At 42.7% G+C, this 20,653-nt stretch overlaps 1 protein-coding gene across 2 annotated transcripts in view; it reads right to left on the bottom strand.

Annotated features, from left to right (window-relative positions):
• IQGAP2 (IQ motif containing GTPase activating protein 2) overlaps positions 1 to 20,653 on the bottom strand; it is a 183,238-nt gene that overhangs the window by 132,868 nt on the left and 29,717 nt on the right. For both annotated transcript variants that reach the window (XM_072992667.2, XM_072992668.2), the window contains exon 2: positions 10,178 to 10,277. In XM_072992667.2, the coding sequence (XP_072848768.2) occupies positions 10,178 to 10,277 (100 nt within the window). The remainder of the gene's footprint in view (positions 1 to 10,177; positions 10,278 to 20,653) is intronic.

The raw sequence follows: 20,653 nt of genomic DNA, 5'->3' as shown, positions 1-20,653 counted from the left end.
ATCACTTCTTTTAAACTCTAGAAACCTATAGTTCTAGAGTTCTGTCTAGAATGTGAACAACTGGACATCAACAAAGAACATTTGTAGAAGGAGAATTCTCCCCTCCAGAATTTTATAAATTAAATTCTTCAAGATATTCAGCAAAGGCAAGGTACTGAAATTCTATTATGGAAATGCAAACATTCGTCTCTTATTTTGACAACATGCTCAAAACTGTGGAAGGCAGGTTCCAAGGACGTTGAAGTATTATAGGGTTACAAGTGTAAGCACTTTATAGGGCTACACACAACAGGAAGACATTAGCTACAAGTCAATAAATGGCCACTTTGTGTCAACACTTTGTGTACTCCTAGCCACATATCTGCTATCATGAAGAGACATGGTAACATTTCTGGCATTGAAATAATGCATAAACGTTTTAAAATTAAGTCATGACCAATTTTTTACTTGCATTTCAAGAAAAGTAAGTACCCAGGTGTTACAGTATACAAATTTGCACTAGAAACTCATTTTTACTCCCTTCTCACCTCTTACCCACTGAATTATTTTGTTAACAAATGAATCATGTGATGCCACTATGACCTTGAGGAATGAGGAGTAAATGTTGAAATGAGAACTCTGTCACTGGAAGATCACACATAGATGCATATTTATTTAGTGGCAATAGATCAAAGTCTGTTGTCTAAGTAGATGGGGAGAGGGAGAAGTGGCTAAATATGAAGCAGGCTACTCTGCACAAATGAGTCTGTTTCAAAATAGGTAAAGTGAGATTGAATCTTCCAGAGCATATCTAAAACTAGCCTAATGAGGAATATCAGCAAGACTAATACAGTTCTTAAACGGCAACAAGCTATGGCACAGATTTCCTATCCTGTTTTTAGAATTCTTAAATGATTGCAACAAAGAATCAACTTAAGAAGAGACAGATCAGCAAAACACAGCTTAGTTTGTATGGGATTTCTGCCTTTATAAAGCAGAAGGCTGCTTGACGGCTATGAATTTAGGCCTCCTCCAATATGCACGTTACTATTCCTAAGATGAAATGGCCCAGGGTATGTTTTTTTAAAAAATAAAATAAAATAAAAGTAGCCTCTAGAGCAGTGGTTCTGAACTTTGGGTCACCAGATGTTCTTGGACTAAAACTCCCGGAAACCTTCACCACTAGCAGTGCTGGCCAGGATTTCTGGGAGTTGTTGTCCAAAGAACATTTGGGGACCCAAGGTTGGAAACCACTGCTCTGGAGACTGTGGTTTCAAAAGCAAAAGAGCTACAAGGAAGATAAAAGAACATTAACCCATTTCTACCACCTCCTTTGTCACTCAACGCTTTTTTTTTTTTTGCACACACACATGCACACAGATAATTCTGCAAATACACATATAGATAGGTAAAGTGAGAGATAGCTTGAGGCAAGTGATTTTGTGGTGAGGCAGCTTGAGGTGAGTGATTTTTCCTTAGTCAAGCTGGAAGAGAAATCATCCAATATTTGCTTTGCCTCACCTCTTCATATACATGTACATACCCTCTCTAACTGTAAATTATGCAAGGCACAGTTATACATATTTCCAAGTAGCCTACCAAGTCACAAAAGTTCCAGCTTCTCTAGGTAAGCATAATTAATAGGCCATGAAAATTAACCCATACATATGTATTTTGTTGTCAGCAATAGGAACAAATGATCAACTGAAAAGGTATAACTTAATTCAATTTGTTCTTTCACAAAAGCCAAGACCTTCACTTTATATTTTTGCATTAATGTTTCTCTAGAATTAAATTAGTTATGGGCTTGTGGTCTTCCTTTTTCAAGACAGGCAAGTTGCAGAGTGCAAAGGTGGGGAGAGGTACGCCAAAGATTTCTCGGAAGCAACCGACGTCAACTACTCCCACATTTACCTGAAAATAATTATGGGAAGCAAGGCTGCTAAAAAAAGGAGAGTCCCTTGGGAAGGGAGGATGCTGAGTTTGCCAAATCACTCTCCTCCCTCTGGATACTAGATGAGAACCAAGGTATGGTGGTCATGGTTAGCATGTTAGGCTGGGGCTTGGCTCCAGTCCCCCAAAGAACCATGCAACTCATTGGGTGAAATTTACAATTAATGGCCAGTGTCCTTTCTGAAGAAAACCATGCAATTTGTTCCATGTGTCGATTCCTCTCTTAAATCTGCTCCAGCAAGGAGGAACCGAAAAACACTTGGTGGTAAGTGCAAGCCAAAGACTGCCATGGTAAATGCAGCACACAATGGGGGTGGAGGCCTTATGCTCCAGGTTTTCAAACAGGATACTGTACTGTACTAATAAATGTCTTGACCTTTTTCTAGTGTTCCCACACTACTACTACTACTACTACTACTACTACTACTACTACTACTACTACTACTGTCTGGAGAACCCCAGTGGTCTAGGTATCTGGCTATAGGGGCAGAGGTTGGGAGTTTGATTACCAACTGTGCCTTCTGAGCCAGCCTGTGTGGAGCCAGAGATTCGGAGTTCAGTTCCTCACGGTGCATCCTGGAAGAGACAGCCTGGGTGGCCTTGGGCAAGCTGCACAGTCTCAGGATGCCCCCAGAAGTAGAGTATGGAGAACCACATCTGAGTATTCTGAGTATTCTAGAAAACCCTGGACAGGGTCACCGTAAGTCAGAATTGCCTTGAGAGCACACAATCATCATCACTTACTACTAACTATTCCAAAAAGTTTTAATAAATGGCGAATAAGCCAATCCATATTAAACCTCCATGAATAGAGGCCAAATGTGTTAACAGGAGTAAGCCACTATTTTCAAGTTCAGCGTATAATTTTCCAGCGAACACACGACTGGCTTCCATGGAGACCAGGATACAAGATTAGATGGACCTTTGGCCTGATTCATCAAGGCTGCTCTTGCATTCTTGCTTGTTTGCATTTGCAATGTTAGATCTGCAATAAAACTTCAAATGTTGAACTTCACAGCTCTGTTACAATTACCTTATCAACATCCCTAGTTTCAACTAGTTTGAAGTCAACATCAAGTCTGTCTTCATTCTTGATAAGACTGTACTTAAGAATGTTGCACATGTTTTAATAAGCAATGGAATGGAAATCAGATAGTGCCAAGACTTTTTCCTATTGCAAGCTGTTCAACTTGAAATAAGTAACCAAGTAAGTGTACTATGCTAAAGGTTTTAATACACTAGAGTAAAGAATGTTATAATAAGACAGGTACAAAGCAAAACAAGAAAATAATAAGATATTGTTTCAGTCCCAAACTAACTTAACTTGCCCTTCCTACTGCGACTCAACATATCTGCCATGGTTGTCCATTTATAGTGCTACCAAAAACAGTCTTATTGCTTATTCACAGAGATAAAACCACATACATGTTGCTTATTGATCGCTATTAATCTAAAACACAAAGCTCCATACTTCATCTAACTTATTTCCTATTCCATCTAGCATATTTAAAAGAGTTAAAGGGAAACAGTAGATATTGAGAGTTTCAATTAAAAGTTAAATTAGTGCTTGTCAAAACATGTGCTACTTAAAAGAACTGAACAAAAACACAGAAATATTAATTTATTCCCATCAACTCTCTTAAAGTTTCCTTATATTGTTCAAGTGACAATTTTCTAGAAAATAATAAATTGGCAATAGAATAACCAGAGCATGTCTGATTTAAATTATGCCTTCAGTAGATGTTTTGCTCAAGCCACTGTTAAACGGAATAAATGTGCTTTGAAATCAAATACAGTACCCTATTTCCCCACATGGCTCTTTCTGATCTTAGAAATTCTCACATTTTCTGCTCCCTTTATACTGGTAATTTTCCAAGTTTGCATCCTTATACACCCCTGATATCCTTGCTCTGTTGCTTCTGCAACACTACTTCTTCAGACCTCTACCTTTGCTGCTGTCACCACTTCTCACACCTATGGGGAAGATGGATAGCACTGAAGCCTAGCACCTCTTTTTCTCATCTGCACACCCCACCCGCAACAGCCTAAAAACACATGCACACACCACACATAGCATATGTACTGGCTTGTTTCTGAAAGAAAAAGTGTTGGACTAGAAATGGAAACACAATGGAACAAAACAAAACAAAACAAAATAGAGATTGAAGAGGGACAAAAAGGTCAAGGAAACTGGCTAAAAACCCTGCTTAGTTCCATTCATATGGCAGAAGAATGCTTCACTGAGCCCCAAGTTTCACCTAAACAGCAATTTCCTGCTCTTTAACACATACAACCTTGGGCATAAGGCACTGTTTACACTGACACCACCATTTTTTTCTTTCAAGTTCAGCTTAGAAAATTTCTCTCATTAAGCTGGATACTGGAGATATGCAAACAGTAATTTTAGGAAGCAGGTGAAAGTATAAACATACACCCACTTCAATCTTATTGATTAACGGTGACATTTTGAAATGTACCACCATTACTCAACTTTTTTGAATAAGAACATGCCAATCCACAGACGTACTTCTCCACTAAGCTGTTAGCTTAAGTATTGCATCCAGCTTTGCTGACACAGTTTAAGGAAGACTTAAAACTCTGCAAGGAATTCACAGAAGACCTACAAGAATGGTAAAATGGGAAAGTGAAATTAAGAAAAGTATTTAAGACCAACTGGCACCATAATGGTGGTGGTGGGGCTGTGAAATACCCTTCCAAGTTATTCAATACAGAAAACTAGAGAGGTGTTTGCAGAAAGACCCTTCTCAACAATAAGATGTCCTGTTTTGGAATAAAGGGTTGGACATACACTGACACAGCCTTCCCCAACACCTGCATGCTGGATGGGGTTGATGAGAGTTCCAGACCAAGAAATCTGAAGGGCATCCACTTGGGGAACTCTGCATTATTAACTGTCATATTTATATCTCACATATCCTTTAGCTGGTTCACAGCAGTGTGTTCAGCTCCCCTCTTCTCCACATGACTCTTACAGCGATTCTGTGAGGTTGGTCAGCTTGAGAGAGCAGGACTGGCCCAAAGTCAATCAAGGAGTTTCATGGTAGACTGGATATCTGAATTCAGGTCTCTCAAATCCTACTCCAACACACTGACCTCTATATTACACTGGTTCTCGTTCAGACTTGTATGACATTAGTTGTCAGGACTGGGGCCTTGCTGGAACCTGGCAACCTTAGTGCAGGCAGGAAAGGCCCCATCTCTCTCTGGGGAGAAATTGTCTAAGGATTGCAGGACAGGGCTCTTTCCTTGCAGCTGTTGCCCAGCTCCTCAGAAGTGCCACCTGGGGAAGCTGAGGAATGGTCTTCCCCAGGTGGCACTCCTGAGGCCTTCCTTTCAGACTTTTGCCTCAGCAACAAAGGTCTCTGGTCATACTAATATTCTTGCTTTGCCTGCCAACCTCCTTATGCCTGCCTGCCTACTTTGATATGGTTCCTCCTGACTTTGATCCCTGGGCTATATGATCATGATTTGCATCATTCTTCTACCTGGCGTAAGGGACGTGGTGGCGTTGCGGGCTAAACCGCAGAAACCTGTGCTGCAGGGTCAGAAGACCAAGTAGTCATAAGATCGAATCCATGCGACGGAGTGAGCACCCGTCGCTTGTCCCAGCTCCCACCAACCTAGCGATTCGAAAGCATGCAAATGCAAGTAGATAAATAGGGACCACCTCGGTGGGAAGGTAACGGCGTTCCGTGTCTAAGTCGCACTGGCCATGTGACCACGGCAGATTGTCTTTGGACAAAACGCTGGCTCTATGGCTTGGAAACAGGGATGAGCACCACCCCCTAGAGTCAAACACGACTGGACAAAAATTGTCAAGGGGAACCTTTACCTTTACCTTTTTTCTACCTGGCTACTATTTGGACTCAAAACCCCAGCTGGTTGGTCTCTGTTTGGGCTGTGGGGTTGGCTCTACCTTGTTCCTCTAGTGTCACCCTGGACTGGGTCCCAGTGCCTCTCCTACTGAACCATGACATTAGTAACCCAAGTAAGACTACTGGCCAAGATTCAAAGTGCCAGTCAATTACAAAGGATCATACATTATCCTCCTTCATAAGACTGTAGCAGATGTAAAATGAGATAAAATGTAAATATGTTTTACTATTTATATGTAATACTTGTTTAATTCATTTTTAATATTTGTATACCTACTGTTTTTTGCTTCTACATAATGTTGATGTACATAATGATGTAAGCCACCTTGGTTTCTTTTTAATGAGAAACATGGGGAAAATATTTTAAGAAAATAAAGTAAATAAACAAAAATAGCTCCACATACATCATAAATAACCTCCTTTAAGGAAAGATTGAACAGAAGTGCAACAAATATTGATAAGATGACCTGTTCCAAAACATGTTCAACAAGTTATAACACCAAAGGCCAAAAGCACCAAAAAGCTGCAATCTTCCACCATCATAAATTATGACCTAAAAGCAGAGCTTGGAAAATTTGTTTTTCTTTTGGCGACAGCTCCCAGAACTCCCCAGCCAACATGGTCAGTAAGGAAGGTTGTAAGGAAATTCTGGGAATTGGGTGCCAAAAAAGTAATTTTCCCAAGTTCTGATTAAGAGTTACTATGAACTTTCCAGATAAGTACACATATAATAGGATACAAAGACCTCCAAACCTCCTAAGGCAATATATTTGACTTTCTCTGCTTTACTGTATAAGTAATAGTATTACACAGAAATCTATCCCTCTAAAAGTCAAGCAACAAACTGCTAAAACTAGTTATGATTCATCTAGATTTAGGAACAAAAGAAACATGCTTCACTAATCAGAGAATGGTTTTTGCCTTTTCAATGTTCCATTGAAAGTTCATCTGATACTACAAATCACAAAGCCTAAATCTTCTGAAGCACAAAGCTCCATCTGATATAGTGATAAGAGCACTGACTGCTTCGGTACTGCTCAAAATGTGGGAGATATTAAGTACCAATGTTATCAGTCACATTCAAGCAATATATGGTTTAAGAACCATATACTATTTGCCTGCAAGGTGGAGACAAGCAATTCTATACATACCTAACTGCGACATTCCCCCTGCCAAATTATTTGTTCCAAACACACATACCTGTAAAAACTTAAAGAAACTGGGGCAGGGGCAGAAGCTACACTCTAATTTTAATCTGATAATGAAGTATATGGAGGATCCTGATCAACTAGGAGAGCAGGAGGGATAGCAAATGATGAGGCACCACATCAGTTTAATCTCTCAGTCACTGTGGCAACCCAACCACATGGTGGGGAGAAGACTCAGGACCAGACCAAAAGACAAGGAAATACAGTGGTGCCTCGCTTAACGGGTGCCCCGTTTAACGACAAATCCGCATAGCGACAGATTTTTTGCGATAGTTTTTGTGATCGCATTGCAATGTTTCTAATGGGAAAAATTGCTTTGCAATGATCGGTAAGCTGTTTCGCTTACCAATTTTTGCATAACGATGATTTCCCAACAGCTGATTGGCGGTTCCAAAATGGCTGCCGGGTAAAAAAAATGGCCGCCCGCTGTGTTTCCACCCGGATTCCTCTCTTACCGGGCAGCAAAAATGGCGGCTGTATGGAGGATTTTCGCATTAAGGTGAGTTTTTTGCCCATAGGAACGCATTAAACGGGTTTTAATGGATGCCTATGGGCTTTTTTATTTCGCATAGCGACGAAGCCGTATAGCGACAATTTTGGCTGCACGGATTATCGTCGCTATCCGGGGCACCACTGTAATACAAAGTATAGAGCAGTGGCAGGGATGTTTCTGTTTCAAAATAGTGGTGCTACGGGTTAAACCACAGAAGCCTCTGTGGTGCAAGGTCAGAAGACCTGCAGTCATAAGATCGAATCCACGTGACAAAGTGAGCCCCCATCACTTGTCCCAGCTCCTGCCAACCTAGCGGTTCAAAAGCATGCAAAATGCAAGTACATAAAGAGGTACCACCATGGTGGGAAGGTAATGGTGTTCCATATCTAGTCATGCTGGCCACATGACCACGGAAGATTGTCTTCAAACAAACACTAGCTCTATGGGCTAGAAATGGAGATGAGAACCGCCCCCTAGAGTCGGACACAACTGGACAAATCGTCAAGGGGAACATTTACATTTATACAGAGCTTTACAATACTTCCTAAACAACTGAAGAGCAGTCCAGCATATTTCAGAAGGAAGAACATCTAAAAATTCAAGTTTTTACAAGGAAATTCTTCCTGAACAATTAACTGTATTTCAGTAAGAAACCTTCAATATTTTGAAACAGAAACAATCTGAATTTTAGAAGAAGCTACCATACAAATATAAGCAAAGTCACTTTTGTCACATCCAACTGCTGCTATCAAAATGTGGGAGTACTACAATGACAAGCGAGTGTGCTTCCCAAAGCCGAGACTACCATATGTATAACCATGCTGCATGAAATATTAGAGCACAGATGTTTATGAAAAAGTGTTGCTGTACAGATAAAAAGGGGGATAGTATGAGCTGGTTAGACAACAGATTCCAAGGCAGAGCAGGTTCAATTTAAGCAGGAAGTTATTTACACCCAAGCAAAAATAACTATCAATTGCTTATACAGTGGTAAGGTCTAAATGGGCTACAAATACACTAGGAATATCTTATTGTCATCTTCAGGAATATCAGTTTCTTCATAATACTGCCACAAAGAAGTAAATTAAAGCATCAGGAATTAGAACATGGACTAAAAGTAAGACAAAGCTATCTTAAAAGCTATAATGTACTCATATTTACAATGCTGAACACAGTTGTGGCCATGTTTGATCAAGAACCAGAGCTGGAGAAGTTAAGATAACCAATAATAACAAGGAAAGGGAACATCCTATATGAAATATGAAACTCAAGGACATCCCATCCTTTGTCTATCTAACGAGCCTATTCAGACCAGGGGGAAGTGAAACCAATGTCGAAGATATATCAGGGGTCTCCTACCAACTCTCCTCCGACTGAAGAAGTTACTTGGATGAATAGTGAAACGTTTCAACCTAGTAAGAAAGAAATCCAGTTGCCTCAACTTCCAGACAACCTCACCTGGATGGCTGAGAATCTTCACAGATATATGAAACTCAAGGTTTTCTAGTTCAAATTTAAGAGCCTAAATTGACTGATTTCAATGTGGAATACTAAAATGATATAAAGATATAAAAATGAGATTTTGAGTAGAAATCATTTAGTTAAAATACCATGAACTTGGATCAGCCAGTGAAAATGACCATCACAAAGTTCAGCACAGAAAAGCACTTTCCTACATAACATACAATTAACTTACTGAACTAATAGTACAAATTACAGCCAGCGCCTTCAATGCCTTTAAAAAAAAATCAAGATAGCTGAACAATGAGCAATGCTATTGATAGCTATGAGCCAACACAGTGAAATAGAAGTGGCAATATACCACTGCCATCAAGTGAGAAAAACCAGTATATGTATACCTCCACAATGTTTTATGTCTGAACTTAAAGCAAATCGCCTTTAGGCACTGCTGGAAAGAGATTATTTTCTTAGATGGTTCTCTGGTCAAAAGCAACAGAGCTATTCTTATGCTAATTAGCTTTACAGTAATGGGATAAATTTAACTGTGTCATGAGACTCTGCACTAACTTTTCAAGACACTTCAAAATCCTGACCAATGGATTCTACATCAGGTCAGCATCTACACAAATAATTCCAGTCACCCAATGTTGCATTTATAGAGAAAGGGGTTTTTTGCCATTAAATCCCATTTTCAACATATGTGTATCCTTCAATTGCTCTTCAAAAAGTTAGAGAACTCCATGTAGAACAGTGTGAGTCTGATATGGGGTGTCTGTAAAGAAAGGTGAGAACGGGCTGCCTCCTTCCACTAACAAGAGCCTCCATTGCACAAAAAACCTTCTGCAAACAGAACAAAGCTGAATTAAAGCAAATGGATTTTATTTAACTTGCAAGGTGAACCGCCACAAGGGAGAACATTAATTTTCAAATCATCAGGACAATTAATTTCTCATACTTGCTTTTAATAAAAATTTTAGAAGGATAGCTAGGAATGAAACAATTTTGCAGCAATCACAGCATCTAAGCGGTCAGACCTGAACATGTAACAAACTACCGTACTTTACTCTTTCCATTCTAAAATGAGTGGAGCACGGCATGATAGGCAGATTCCAGTGCTACAGGTCAATCTCTAGCAGAAAATTCTAGTAAGTTGTTTTACAGATATTTGAGGAATTCTTAATAATTACCTTTTGGCTTCTTCTAGATGACATAAATACTCATAAGCAATATTCTGACGCCGTCTTTCATCCATCTCCTCTGCTGAAAGCCGTTCATCATCCACAATAGCTGAAAATATAAACTCATGTCAAATTACATATAATAAAGGGTGATCATTACAGCAATTTTACTGAAGGAAAAAAACCAAGTTTCTAGAGATGAACAATTGTTCATTATAGGCTAGACACATTAGCGCCATGCACACAGCTTGTTTTCATGTATAAACAAATACATGTTTTAACGTATTTGAAGAAGAAGAAGCTCTTAAAATGTTCACAGGGCTTTCCATTCAGCATTTAACAGTTACCTCAACAAGCTTAGGAACTTAAATACTTGACATATGTCTACCTCAGTCTGACAAAACAGGTTCTACAAATAGTTAAAATGTAGTTTTTAATATAAGAAAATATCCACTTTTTAAACAAGTCCTAGGCTTCTGTCTACTCAGCTATAAGATATATTCTCCAAAGTAGGATGTAAAAAGAAAAAAGATTATCTATACAGTAACCTTCAGAAGGATCTTAGACAGTCAAGATCTGAAGCAACAGAACATATAAATAATTAAACAACAGCATTCCAGTGAATCATTAAAATGTACTGAGATTCAAAATGAGTGTGATACTTTATCTTGGAAAAGTCATACCCTTAACTAAATAAAACCCTAAGTGAAAAAGTAATAAAAAGAAACTAAGTGCAATTTAACAATAAAACCTTATGAACATTAATACATAAGGGACTAAACAGTTTGACTTGCTTCCTCTGAGGAAAAAAAGGACTCCATTAAAGACTAATGACTGTTTCATGAAATCAAACTGCACAAACCTACTTGAAAAACAAGGTAAGGGCATGTCCAGATCGGGGAAGCTGAAGTGGTCTGATTTACACTTTAAAAGTTCTTATCTTTATTGTTCGTCTTCCTTCCAATTAATGACACTCTCCATCCCCTTCCCCACCTTTTCCCATGGCCATCATTCAGCAGACTTTAGTGGCTTTCTTTTTTGTTGTTGTTAAATTAATAAATGACACAGCAGAACAGCTAAGCATCTAACTAGCATGGTACAGGTTCTCCAGCATCCCTTTCAATGCCACAACCCCACCAAACACATCACAGGGTCTACAGCTTTATTTGGGTGTGAACTAACCATCCACACAGGTCACAGAATGTGATAATCAGGAGCACTATGAATAACCCCCTAAAAAACTGTAGCCTTAGTTGCTGTGCCCAAAAGGAGCAGGGCAACTTTACGAAGGGGTGGGATGGATCACTCTGTTCCAAAACACATGTGGACAGCATAATTTAACTCAAACCACACAGCACCGAAAGCAATCCAAAGAATGAGCTATATGCCAGCTTGCCCTAAACTGTCAATCCTACAAGCTTCTCACTTGCCATTGCATAACATGACTTGGCTCATTTGGATGAGCCATCTGCAGCTGTTATCTCTACAAGTACATTTACCTACTGGTACACTCGTGGTACAGTGCCTAGATAGATCTGTGTGGGGTATCTGGGGAAGCAAAAGTAAGTTGAGCTATAGCAACTTTCAGTGAAAAAGCATGTCCTGATCCCACTGTGGTCTGAAATTATTTTCAAGTCACTAAGTTTAGATGGAAAATTATTTTCCTCTGCATGACATGTGCTACCCAAGCTATACCTCACAATGACTGTTAAATGCTACGTTTTATTATGAACAGATTATTTGGTAGTGGGTGAGAAGGTACTGAAGGGCACAGGGCAGCTCCAAGCTACTTTTCCTTCAAGAAGACCCAGTTTATACATTTTGAGAACCATTAGAATACAGAATTGGAACTTCAATCATACCCACTATTTCTGCAATGATTTCTGGTATTCTATACAATAAATCTCAGGGCAGCCCCCTTGCAAATGGGGATATGTAAAATATTTAGAGGAAATCAAAATCATTTCTCTGATCAAAGACTCCAGACAACTAGAACAATGACAAATGAAGAGGCAAAGATTAAAATAGTTATTTTGCAAATATGCCCTTGGGATCCAATTTTGTTAATAATAATCAAGCATACATAGGCCATGTGCCTAGATTCATTATATCCATGCATACAATTATTATAAAGATTTGTGCACAGATTAAGTAGACTTCAATAACTTGCCCTTTTCTAACACAGATAATGAACCTTTAAAATATTGCTTGATTATTAGATAGTCAAATCCACCCAAAACTAAAATTGGATAATAAAAATTAGTAGATCAGAGTAAAATAATCAAATTGACTGAAAACCTCCCACAATGACTAAACAGCCTTGTTGGCTCTGATCAACATCATCTGACATGCAGACCTTGCCACCAATCCCCTAAAAGCACCAGTACTCTACCACTGGACATGGAATTTTTATTTATCACAACTACCTGTTGTTCATACATCTGTCCTCAAATTTCTTTAACTGGGTTTCACAGTATTTTAATCTAATTTTTTTAATCCATTTGCTTCTATTCAGCAATTTATGGGTTAAACTTCCACATTCTCTTTTGTGGGTACTGATTAAAAGCTTTCACAACTACACACAACAATACAACTTTGACATTTATGATTGCAGGGCAGAGGAAGCGATATGAATGTTTTCAGCAGTTATCCATTTATCTCAGCCTGAAATAATATGCTTGTGACTCCAGACTATCAGATTACAGATTATTTACAGACACAGAGACTTCATGAGCATCACCTCTATATTTTAAAACCACTTTTTATACCAGAGTAGGACTGCTTCTATATGAAAGTCAAATTGGATTAGAAGAAAAGTGCAGACAGTGGTTTCCATTTTTATAAAATACAGACAAAATGCCCATTACACCTAATGGGTGTGAGAGAGTGAGCAGAGAAAGAGGTATATTCAGACAAATGTTCATATTTGAAAAGTCTTGCTTAAGACCAGAAGATCAATCATAGAACAAAGTAAAATTATTTGCAGCATGTCTGAGATGAGAAAAAAAATCCTTTTGTGCACTCAGATGTTTTTATCACTTCCAATATTTTGTCTTCTAATGATATATAATCTATAACAGGGGTTGTCAATCCCCGGTCCATGGCCCACTGCTGGTCCGTGGGCTTACCGGAACTGGGTCACGGATATGGATCTCCACCCCCTGCCCGCAAGCACTGTGAGTGTGTCACGCTTGTGGGGGGGGGTGTTGCGCCTGTGGTGGGTGTGTCATGCCCGGGGAGGCATGTCACACTCACATGTGGGCGTCTCGCACCTTCAGGGACGTGTCATGCTCGCGCACATGCGTATGAGTGCAACACACCCACCGCAGGCACGACACACCTACCATGCAAGCATGACATGCCCACTGCGCGGGCGCAAGGGTGCCCCCACCCCCCGCACATGGACCTTGCTCTCCCCAACTGGTCCGCAGTCCCAAAAACGTTGGGGACCGCTGTTCTATAATACTGTTAACCAGGGCTGGTCACAGGGATCACATAGAGCAGGGATCCTCAACCTTTTTCGTAATGCGGACCGGCGGAGCCTCTGAGGGAGGTGGGGCGGCCCTTTGTGCTCACACATTCCCCCACCGCTTCGCGCATGTGCAGGAGCGCCTGCCCACCCACACGACCACCCCCACCTCTGCCTGCGGGTACATGCTTGAAGGGGTGAGGGAATGCATGCGACCGCCGGTAGCGGCAACCTGGGAATCTGAGCATGGCAGGGGGGCTCCCTCTGGCTGCTCGCCTCCCGACGGGCTCCAAAGAGGCCAGGTCAGCGCTCCTCACCACCCCGCGCGGGAAATTCAAATGCAGCTGCTGGTGCCACTTGTGGAGCTGGAGGCACCAGTGGCGGCATCAGCCCGCTGGGGACGGCGAGGAGCGCCAACCCCGGTCTTGTTGGAGCCCGCCGGTAGGCGAGCAGCCGGAACACCTGGCCGTGCTCTGCCTCCTGAGCATCGAGCCTGCCTCCAGCCATGCTGGTGACGAAGGAGCTGGGGAGAGTCTCCCATCCCAGCTATTTCCACCCTCACCGAAGAGCACCCTCTGAGGGCGGCATGGAGTGGGGGGGTGGACTGGTCGTGAGGGTAGCAACCTCCCTCCCCAGCGTCAGCCCCCTCGAGCCAAGCAGTGTCCAAGACTCGCGGCTAGATGGAGATGAAAAATCACTGCAGAAGTGGTAATGGTGCCGTGAAGCGGGAGGAGACTGAACTCGCAAGCGAGGCGGGAAACCTCGGGCTTCGTTCGCACAGGCTCTTCCCACTCCTCCCCCTCCCACCATCAGAACCTTCTCCTCGGCCCTTCCTTCTGCATGTGTACCACTCTGGCTCCTCTCCAGCCCTGTTGTCACCTCCCACACACACACACACACACACACACTCCTCCCCACAGCTGCTTTGCGCGGGGGGGCATGCGTGAAGGGGTGAGGGAGCACTCACCCCCACACTGGCACACACACGTGTGCACAAAGCAGCTGTGGGGAGGGGAGTGCGTGGGGGGGGCAGGTCTGTCTTCACGGCCCGGTCGGGCTCAAGTCATGGACCATCAATGGGGTTGATGACCTGTGACATAGAGCAACTGCTACAGCAGCTCCACTGGCTCCTGATCCGTTTCTGCATGCAATTCAAAATTCTGGTTCTAACCTATGAAGCCCTAAACAGCTTGGGTCCAAGCTATCTCAAGTATCCTGTCTCCTTTTATGAGCCTGCTCAGGAGTTAAGATAATCAGAAGAGGCCATTCTCTCTTTCCCACCACTGTCACAGGTACATTTGGTGGGGGCATAGGAAAGGGCTGCTGCTCCCAGACTTTGGAACTCCCTCCCATAGGAGGCCAGGCTGGCCCCATCTCTGCTGTCCTTCTGCAAGCAGAAGATCTTTCTCTTCAGGCAAGCTTTCCCTCAACACCTGTCTGAATGGAGTTTTTAAATAAACTATTGTGCCTTATTGCACTGAACGTGCTTTTGGTGTTGCTTTTGTTTACCGGTATTTTAGTGTGGTATTGCTTGATGTTGTTTAGTATTTGCATGTTAACTGGTTTTAGGTTTAAATATTGTCTTTTAATACGTAAGCTGTCGACCTCCCTCCCTCTCTCTAGGATGATAATGTCAACTGTTTTTGTTCTCAAAACTCACCTCTACTAATATGTAAGAACTTCACATAATCAAATATTTTGTTTTCTTTTACAAATTTACCTGAGCCACGTCTCCTGGATTACACATGGGAACTGATACAATCTCAACATCTATGTATTTCTGAACTTCTGATTTCAAAACCTGTATACCTTTGACAAATTGTGCAAAATTCAATGCACTCACTTCTAAAATCTACATATCATTTGTTAGTAAATTGCAGCATATATCTATTTGAAAAACAGATACAAAGACAAACAGACAGACAGGCTCTTCTCCCCTTGTAAAAATCAGCTGGCATAAAAGGAAATTAGAGGAGGAAGAAAGGATATCATCCATGGAAACAGACTTGACAGACTCGCTTGTCCCTAATCATAGGAATTTCAGCCAAAAATCATTCGGATTATACTTTCCAAGTTGCTTGGCTGAATTTTCTTTTTAACTACTTCAGGTTGCCTTCAGGAAAAACCGAACACACACATTAAACAAAATCAAAATTAAATCCAAGATAGATTGGTTTAGAATTCACACAAAACATTACTATAATTAAGTCACTGTCATCATCAACAGTGGGAAGATCTGGTTGTGAAGAATGTTTATACTGTACTAAGTACATGATTTTATCCTTGCCTACAGGTGGCCACTCCTCTACAAAAATGAAGGTATTTATTCAGATTTATAGAATAAACATGCCAGAGTAAAAAGGTTTTGTTGCCATCTCAAAATGAGTCGCAAACTATACCTATTCCCTTGTTGCTCTGCAATCAACACTAACAATTTAGAGTGCAATGTCAAATAAAACAGGAGGAAAGGTTAGGAAGTGGCATTTAAAGAGCGTCATGGAAAACAGGTTCAAAGTACCTGGAACACTTCAGAGTTTAAAAACCCTTACATGTTCATGTCCTGATGGGAAAAAATATGCATGAATAGCAGTCTTTCATTCATTCAAGTGATGGCCATTATTCTTGGTTTGCAACAGAATCCACTGAGTTTTTTTCTTCAAGCTTTCCTGAATAATTTCCGAAGTCAGAAAGTACAAACCAGTGGGTGGATCAGAGAGACTGCAGCCTATGGTTCTGGATTAGAAAATGAAAATACTTATGCATTCTGAATAACATTATTTCCAGTTAAGGAAAGATTGTCAAGGTGCTTGTCACTTGCAAGTCATCTCTGCTGCTGAATAATCTCTTTTTCCTTCTCAGAGTAAATAGAATCTGCTTGTAAAGAAATGAGGCAGAATTTGCAGAGAAAATTAGCTAGAGGCAATTCAGAGCTGACTAGCAACTTTAATAATGCAATCAACAATCTAGCTCTTAGATGAAAGAAAGAATCCTATCAAATACTAGTCCCCCAGATATTGCTGGATGACAAACTATAGCCAGCATAGTCCATGATCAGGAATTTTGAAAGCAAAACTACAAAATGGTTGACAATATCAAAGACTGGGAACCCCTAATCTAGACAGCAGTTCCCTAGAGCTCAAGAGTGAATTCCATAGAGGTCAAGAGTGGGCTCAAAAGAGGCAGAAGCCAGCTCTTTCCATATACTGGTCGTAGTATTGAAATCTCTCATCCATGTCGAAATGGTGATACCGGAGATACATTGGATAATGGTAGTATTCTCCATAAGGAGGAATAGGTCAAGGTGGAGAAATATGCTTCTCCCAGTGTTTTCAGGGAGAGTGATGGGAAGTTTCTGATCCTGAAAGTAGAGTCTCTACCACCTGCCCTGAAGGAGGGCTAGTATGGAGGCCTGGCTGGATGGTGCCTCAGCCATTGAAAGGCCAGTATGAGGAGAAGGGCTCCAGGTCAACACCAGGGCCTGAGCCACTGCTGGTTGTGACTCGTCTCTCTCAGAAGTTGAGCCATGAGCCTCCCTAGATGAATCTTCCAAAATTGGTGATGGCAAGGTCGCCTGTGGGGGCTCGATGTGTACTGATTTGGCTAATTTAGTCTTCTTGGTGACTGATTTTTCTTTCTTTTTCTTAGATAGCTCATGGGATCGAGCCGAGGCTTTCAACGTTGATTTTTGCTTCAACACCAGCCTTGTCTTTTCGGTAGTCTCCTTAGATCTCGGAAATGGAGTCATGAGGTCAGGAGCTGGCTGAGGTTGAATCTGCCACTCTACTGATGGGGCTGGTGATCTCACTACTTCCATGGAGGCTGACGGAGTATTCAACGACCACTCCCAGAGCTTCAGTGCCAGTCTTCTTAGCTTTTTACAAGCCACACAGGTATGAGTGCTGCTAGCCCAAACAGAATAAACAACACTCGTGGCCGTCAGATAGCAGTATTTTGTTTGAGCAGCCAACATAGCGCTTAAACGGGGCTGACGAGGCTATAAAGAGTGGGAAACCAGAAGGAACAGTGGTTGTACAGAGGGGGGAGGAGGGATGGGAAGCCAAAAATGGGAAAGTGGCAGAACAGGACTATATGAGAAGTAATTAAGTTAACTTAATTTAATCTATTATATTTTTATTGTATGTCTTATTGTTATTATTAGATATTATATGTTAATCTGCTATTACTGTTTATTGTATTATTGTATTGTATTATTGTATTACTGTATTTTTTTCTCTCTCTCTCTTTCTTTTCCCCCTGCTTTCTTTCTTTCTCCCCCTTTCTTGACATGGAGACAAGGGCCTGTTTCCCCAGCGAGGGCTCCAGTATCGGTGTGATTACGGGTAGAGGGAGATATGGCGTTGGCACAGTGCCCACTCATGTTAGAAGAACAGTGAACAGATGTCTGAAGGCTGTTCACTGTTCTGACACTGTGTCCAACTGCCAAAATCGAGGTAGGCAGAACAGTAGGCCCTCCACTCTGAAGTTGGTGCTGTTGAACACCAGGTCTCTATCCAATAAATCCCAGCTTGTACAAGATCTTATACTGGAGGAGGATGCAGACCTGTCCTGTATAACTGAGACCTGGATGGGTGGGGAAGGAGGGGTCCCTTTGACCCTTTCCTGCCCTCTGGGTTATACAGTGCAGCACCAGGGCAGACTGGAGGGGCAGGGGGGAGTTGCCATTGTATACAGAAAATCATTAGAGGTTACAAGGCGCTCCTCGGTCGTGAGGCCAGGCCTGCAGGCCCTTCATGTGTGGATTGGGTCCAGGGATGGTATTGGAATCTTGCTGGGTTACTGCGCTCCCCGCGACCCACCCACCTCCCTACCGGAGCTGGCGGACTTCATCTCCACGGCACAGTTGGAGTCCCTGAGACTTCTGGTCCTGGGTGACTTCAACATCCATGCGGAGATGAAGGTATCTGGTCCAGCTCTTGAGTTCTTGGAAACCATGCCTTCCTTGAATTTGTCCCAACATGTTAACGGTCCCACACACATGGGTGGCCATATGCTCGACCTGGTTTTTTCCACCGAGTGTAGCGAGTGTGGTCTGATGGTGACTGACCTCGTGTCAGTCCCCTTGTCATGGTCAGACCATCACCTGATAAAATGTAACTTCGCAATGGCGCTTCCTTCCTGCAGGGAGAATGGACCTATTTTGATGGTCCGCCCTCGAAGGTTACTGGATCCAGTGAGATTCCAGGATACCATGAGAGGGATTCCAGAGGTACTGTCTGGCGCTCCTGTTGAAGCTCTGGTTGATTGTTGGTTCTCCTCCACTACTAGGGCTGTTGACACGATCGCACCCAAACGCCCTCTCAGAAGCAGAGCTCGGCCAGGACCCTGGTATAGTCAGGATCTACGAGCAATGAAGTGAATAAGGAGACAGCTACAGTGCATTTGGAGAAGGAAACCGACGGGTTATAATAAGATTGCTGTCAGGATCGCAACTAACCATTACCTTGCCAAGGTAAAGGCTGCTAGAAGATCTCACTTCGCTGACCGGATAAGCAAAGCTTCCAACCAGCAGCCGGAACTTTTCCATATAGTTGGTGATCTATCCGGAATTGGTCTAGGTGAAGGGCCTCCCATTAGCATCTCACCTGCCCAATTTGCAGCGTTTTTTAAAACCAAAGTGGAGGCCATCTGCCGTGACCTTTCGCCTTTTTTAAATACAATGGATCGAGCAGAGATGTCCAGCACTCCGACCTGCCCGGTAATTCTAGACTCCTTTCAACCTGTGACACCGGATGTGGTGGACAAGGCGCTTGATCGCTGTCGGCCACCACCTCTTCTCTCGACCCTTGCCCAGCCTGGCTAATCAAAGCAGCCAGGCCAGTAACAACTGAATGGGCCACTGCAATAATTAATGGGTCTCTCCAGGAGGGCAAGTTCCCCCTTGCCCTCAAGGAGACACTCATTAGGCCCATTAGGAAGAAACCAAATTTGGCGGCAGAAGAAATTGGCAATTATAGGCCTGTCGCCAATGTTTCTTTCCTTAGCAAAGTGGTTGAGAGGGTGGTGGCAGATCAGCTCCAGGCACTCTTGGACAAAACCAATGCTCTGGACCCATTTCAGTCGGACTTCAGGCTGCGCTATGGTACAGAGACGGCACTGGTCGCACTATTGGATGACTTGTTGAAGGAGGCCAATGGGGGCAATATGTCCCTGTTGGTCCTCCTTGATATCTCAGCCGCCTTTGATACTGTCGACCACGGTATCCTCCTGGGGAGGCTCTCCAAGTTGAGAATCGGTGGCCTGGCATTTGCCTGGCTCCACTACTTCATGGAGGATAGTCCCCAGAGAGTACAGCTTGGGGAGAATGTCTCGGCCCCGTGGAATCTCAACTGTGGGGTTCCGCAGGGGTTGATCATCTCCCCAATGCTGTTTAACATCTATATGAGGCCGCTGGATGGGGTCATCAGGGATGTGGGGCATTGTGTCATCAGTACGCTGATGCCACACAGCTCTACATCTCCTTTACACCTACCTCAGCTGTCCTGTCCATCCAGCAATGCCTGGAGACTGTACTGGAATGGATGCAGTTAAATGGATTGAGGCTGAACCCGGACAAGACGGAGGTCTTGAGGGTGGGTGGCCCTTCCATCAGCGGCATAGATGACTCCCTCTCCTTTGGGGGGACGACCCTTGCCACAAAGAGTGAGGTCCGCAGCTTGGGGATACATCTGGACCCGGCGCTTACCATGGAAACCCAGGTGGTGTCCACGGTCCGCTCTGCCTATTTTCATCTATGGCGGATTGCCCAGCTGCAACCCTATCTTGATGCGGGGGCTCTCACTACTCTAGTCCATGCGCTCATAATCTCGAGATTAGACCATTGTAATGTACTCTACGTGGGGCTGCCTTTGAGGCTGATGCGGAAACTTCAAATGGTGCAGAATGCAGCAGCCAGGCTTCTTAGTGGGGGGAGAAAACAGCAGCACATCTTCCCCACTCTGGCTGCATTGCACTGGTTGCCTATTCATTTCCGCATCGGTTTCAAAGTGTTAATGATT

Source organism: Pogona vitticeps, chromosome 2 (genome assembly GCF_051106095.1).
Source record: "Pogona vitticeps strain Pit_001003342236 chromosome 2, PviZW2.1, whole genome shotgun sequence".
Lineage (NCBI taxonomy): Eukaryota > Metazoa > Chordata > Lepidosauria > Squamata > Agamidae > Pogona > Pogona vitticeps.
This window is presented reverse-complemented; position numbering and strand designations above follow the sequence as displayed.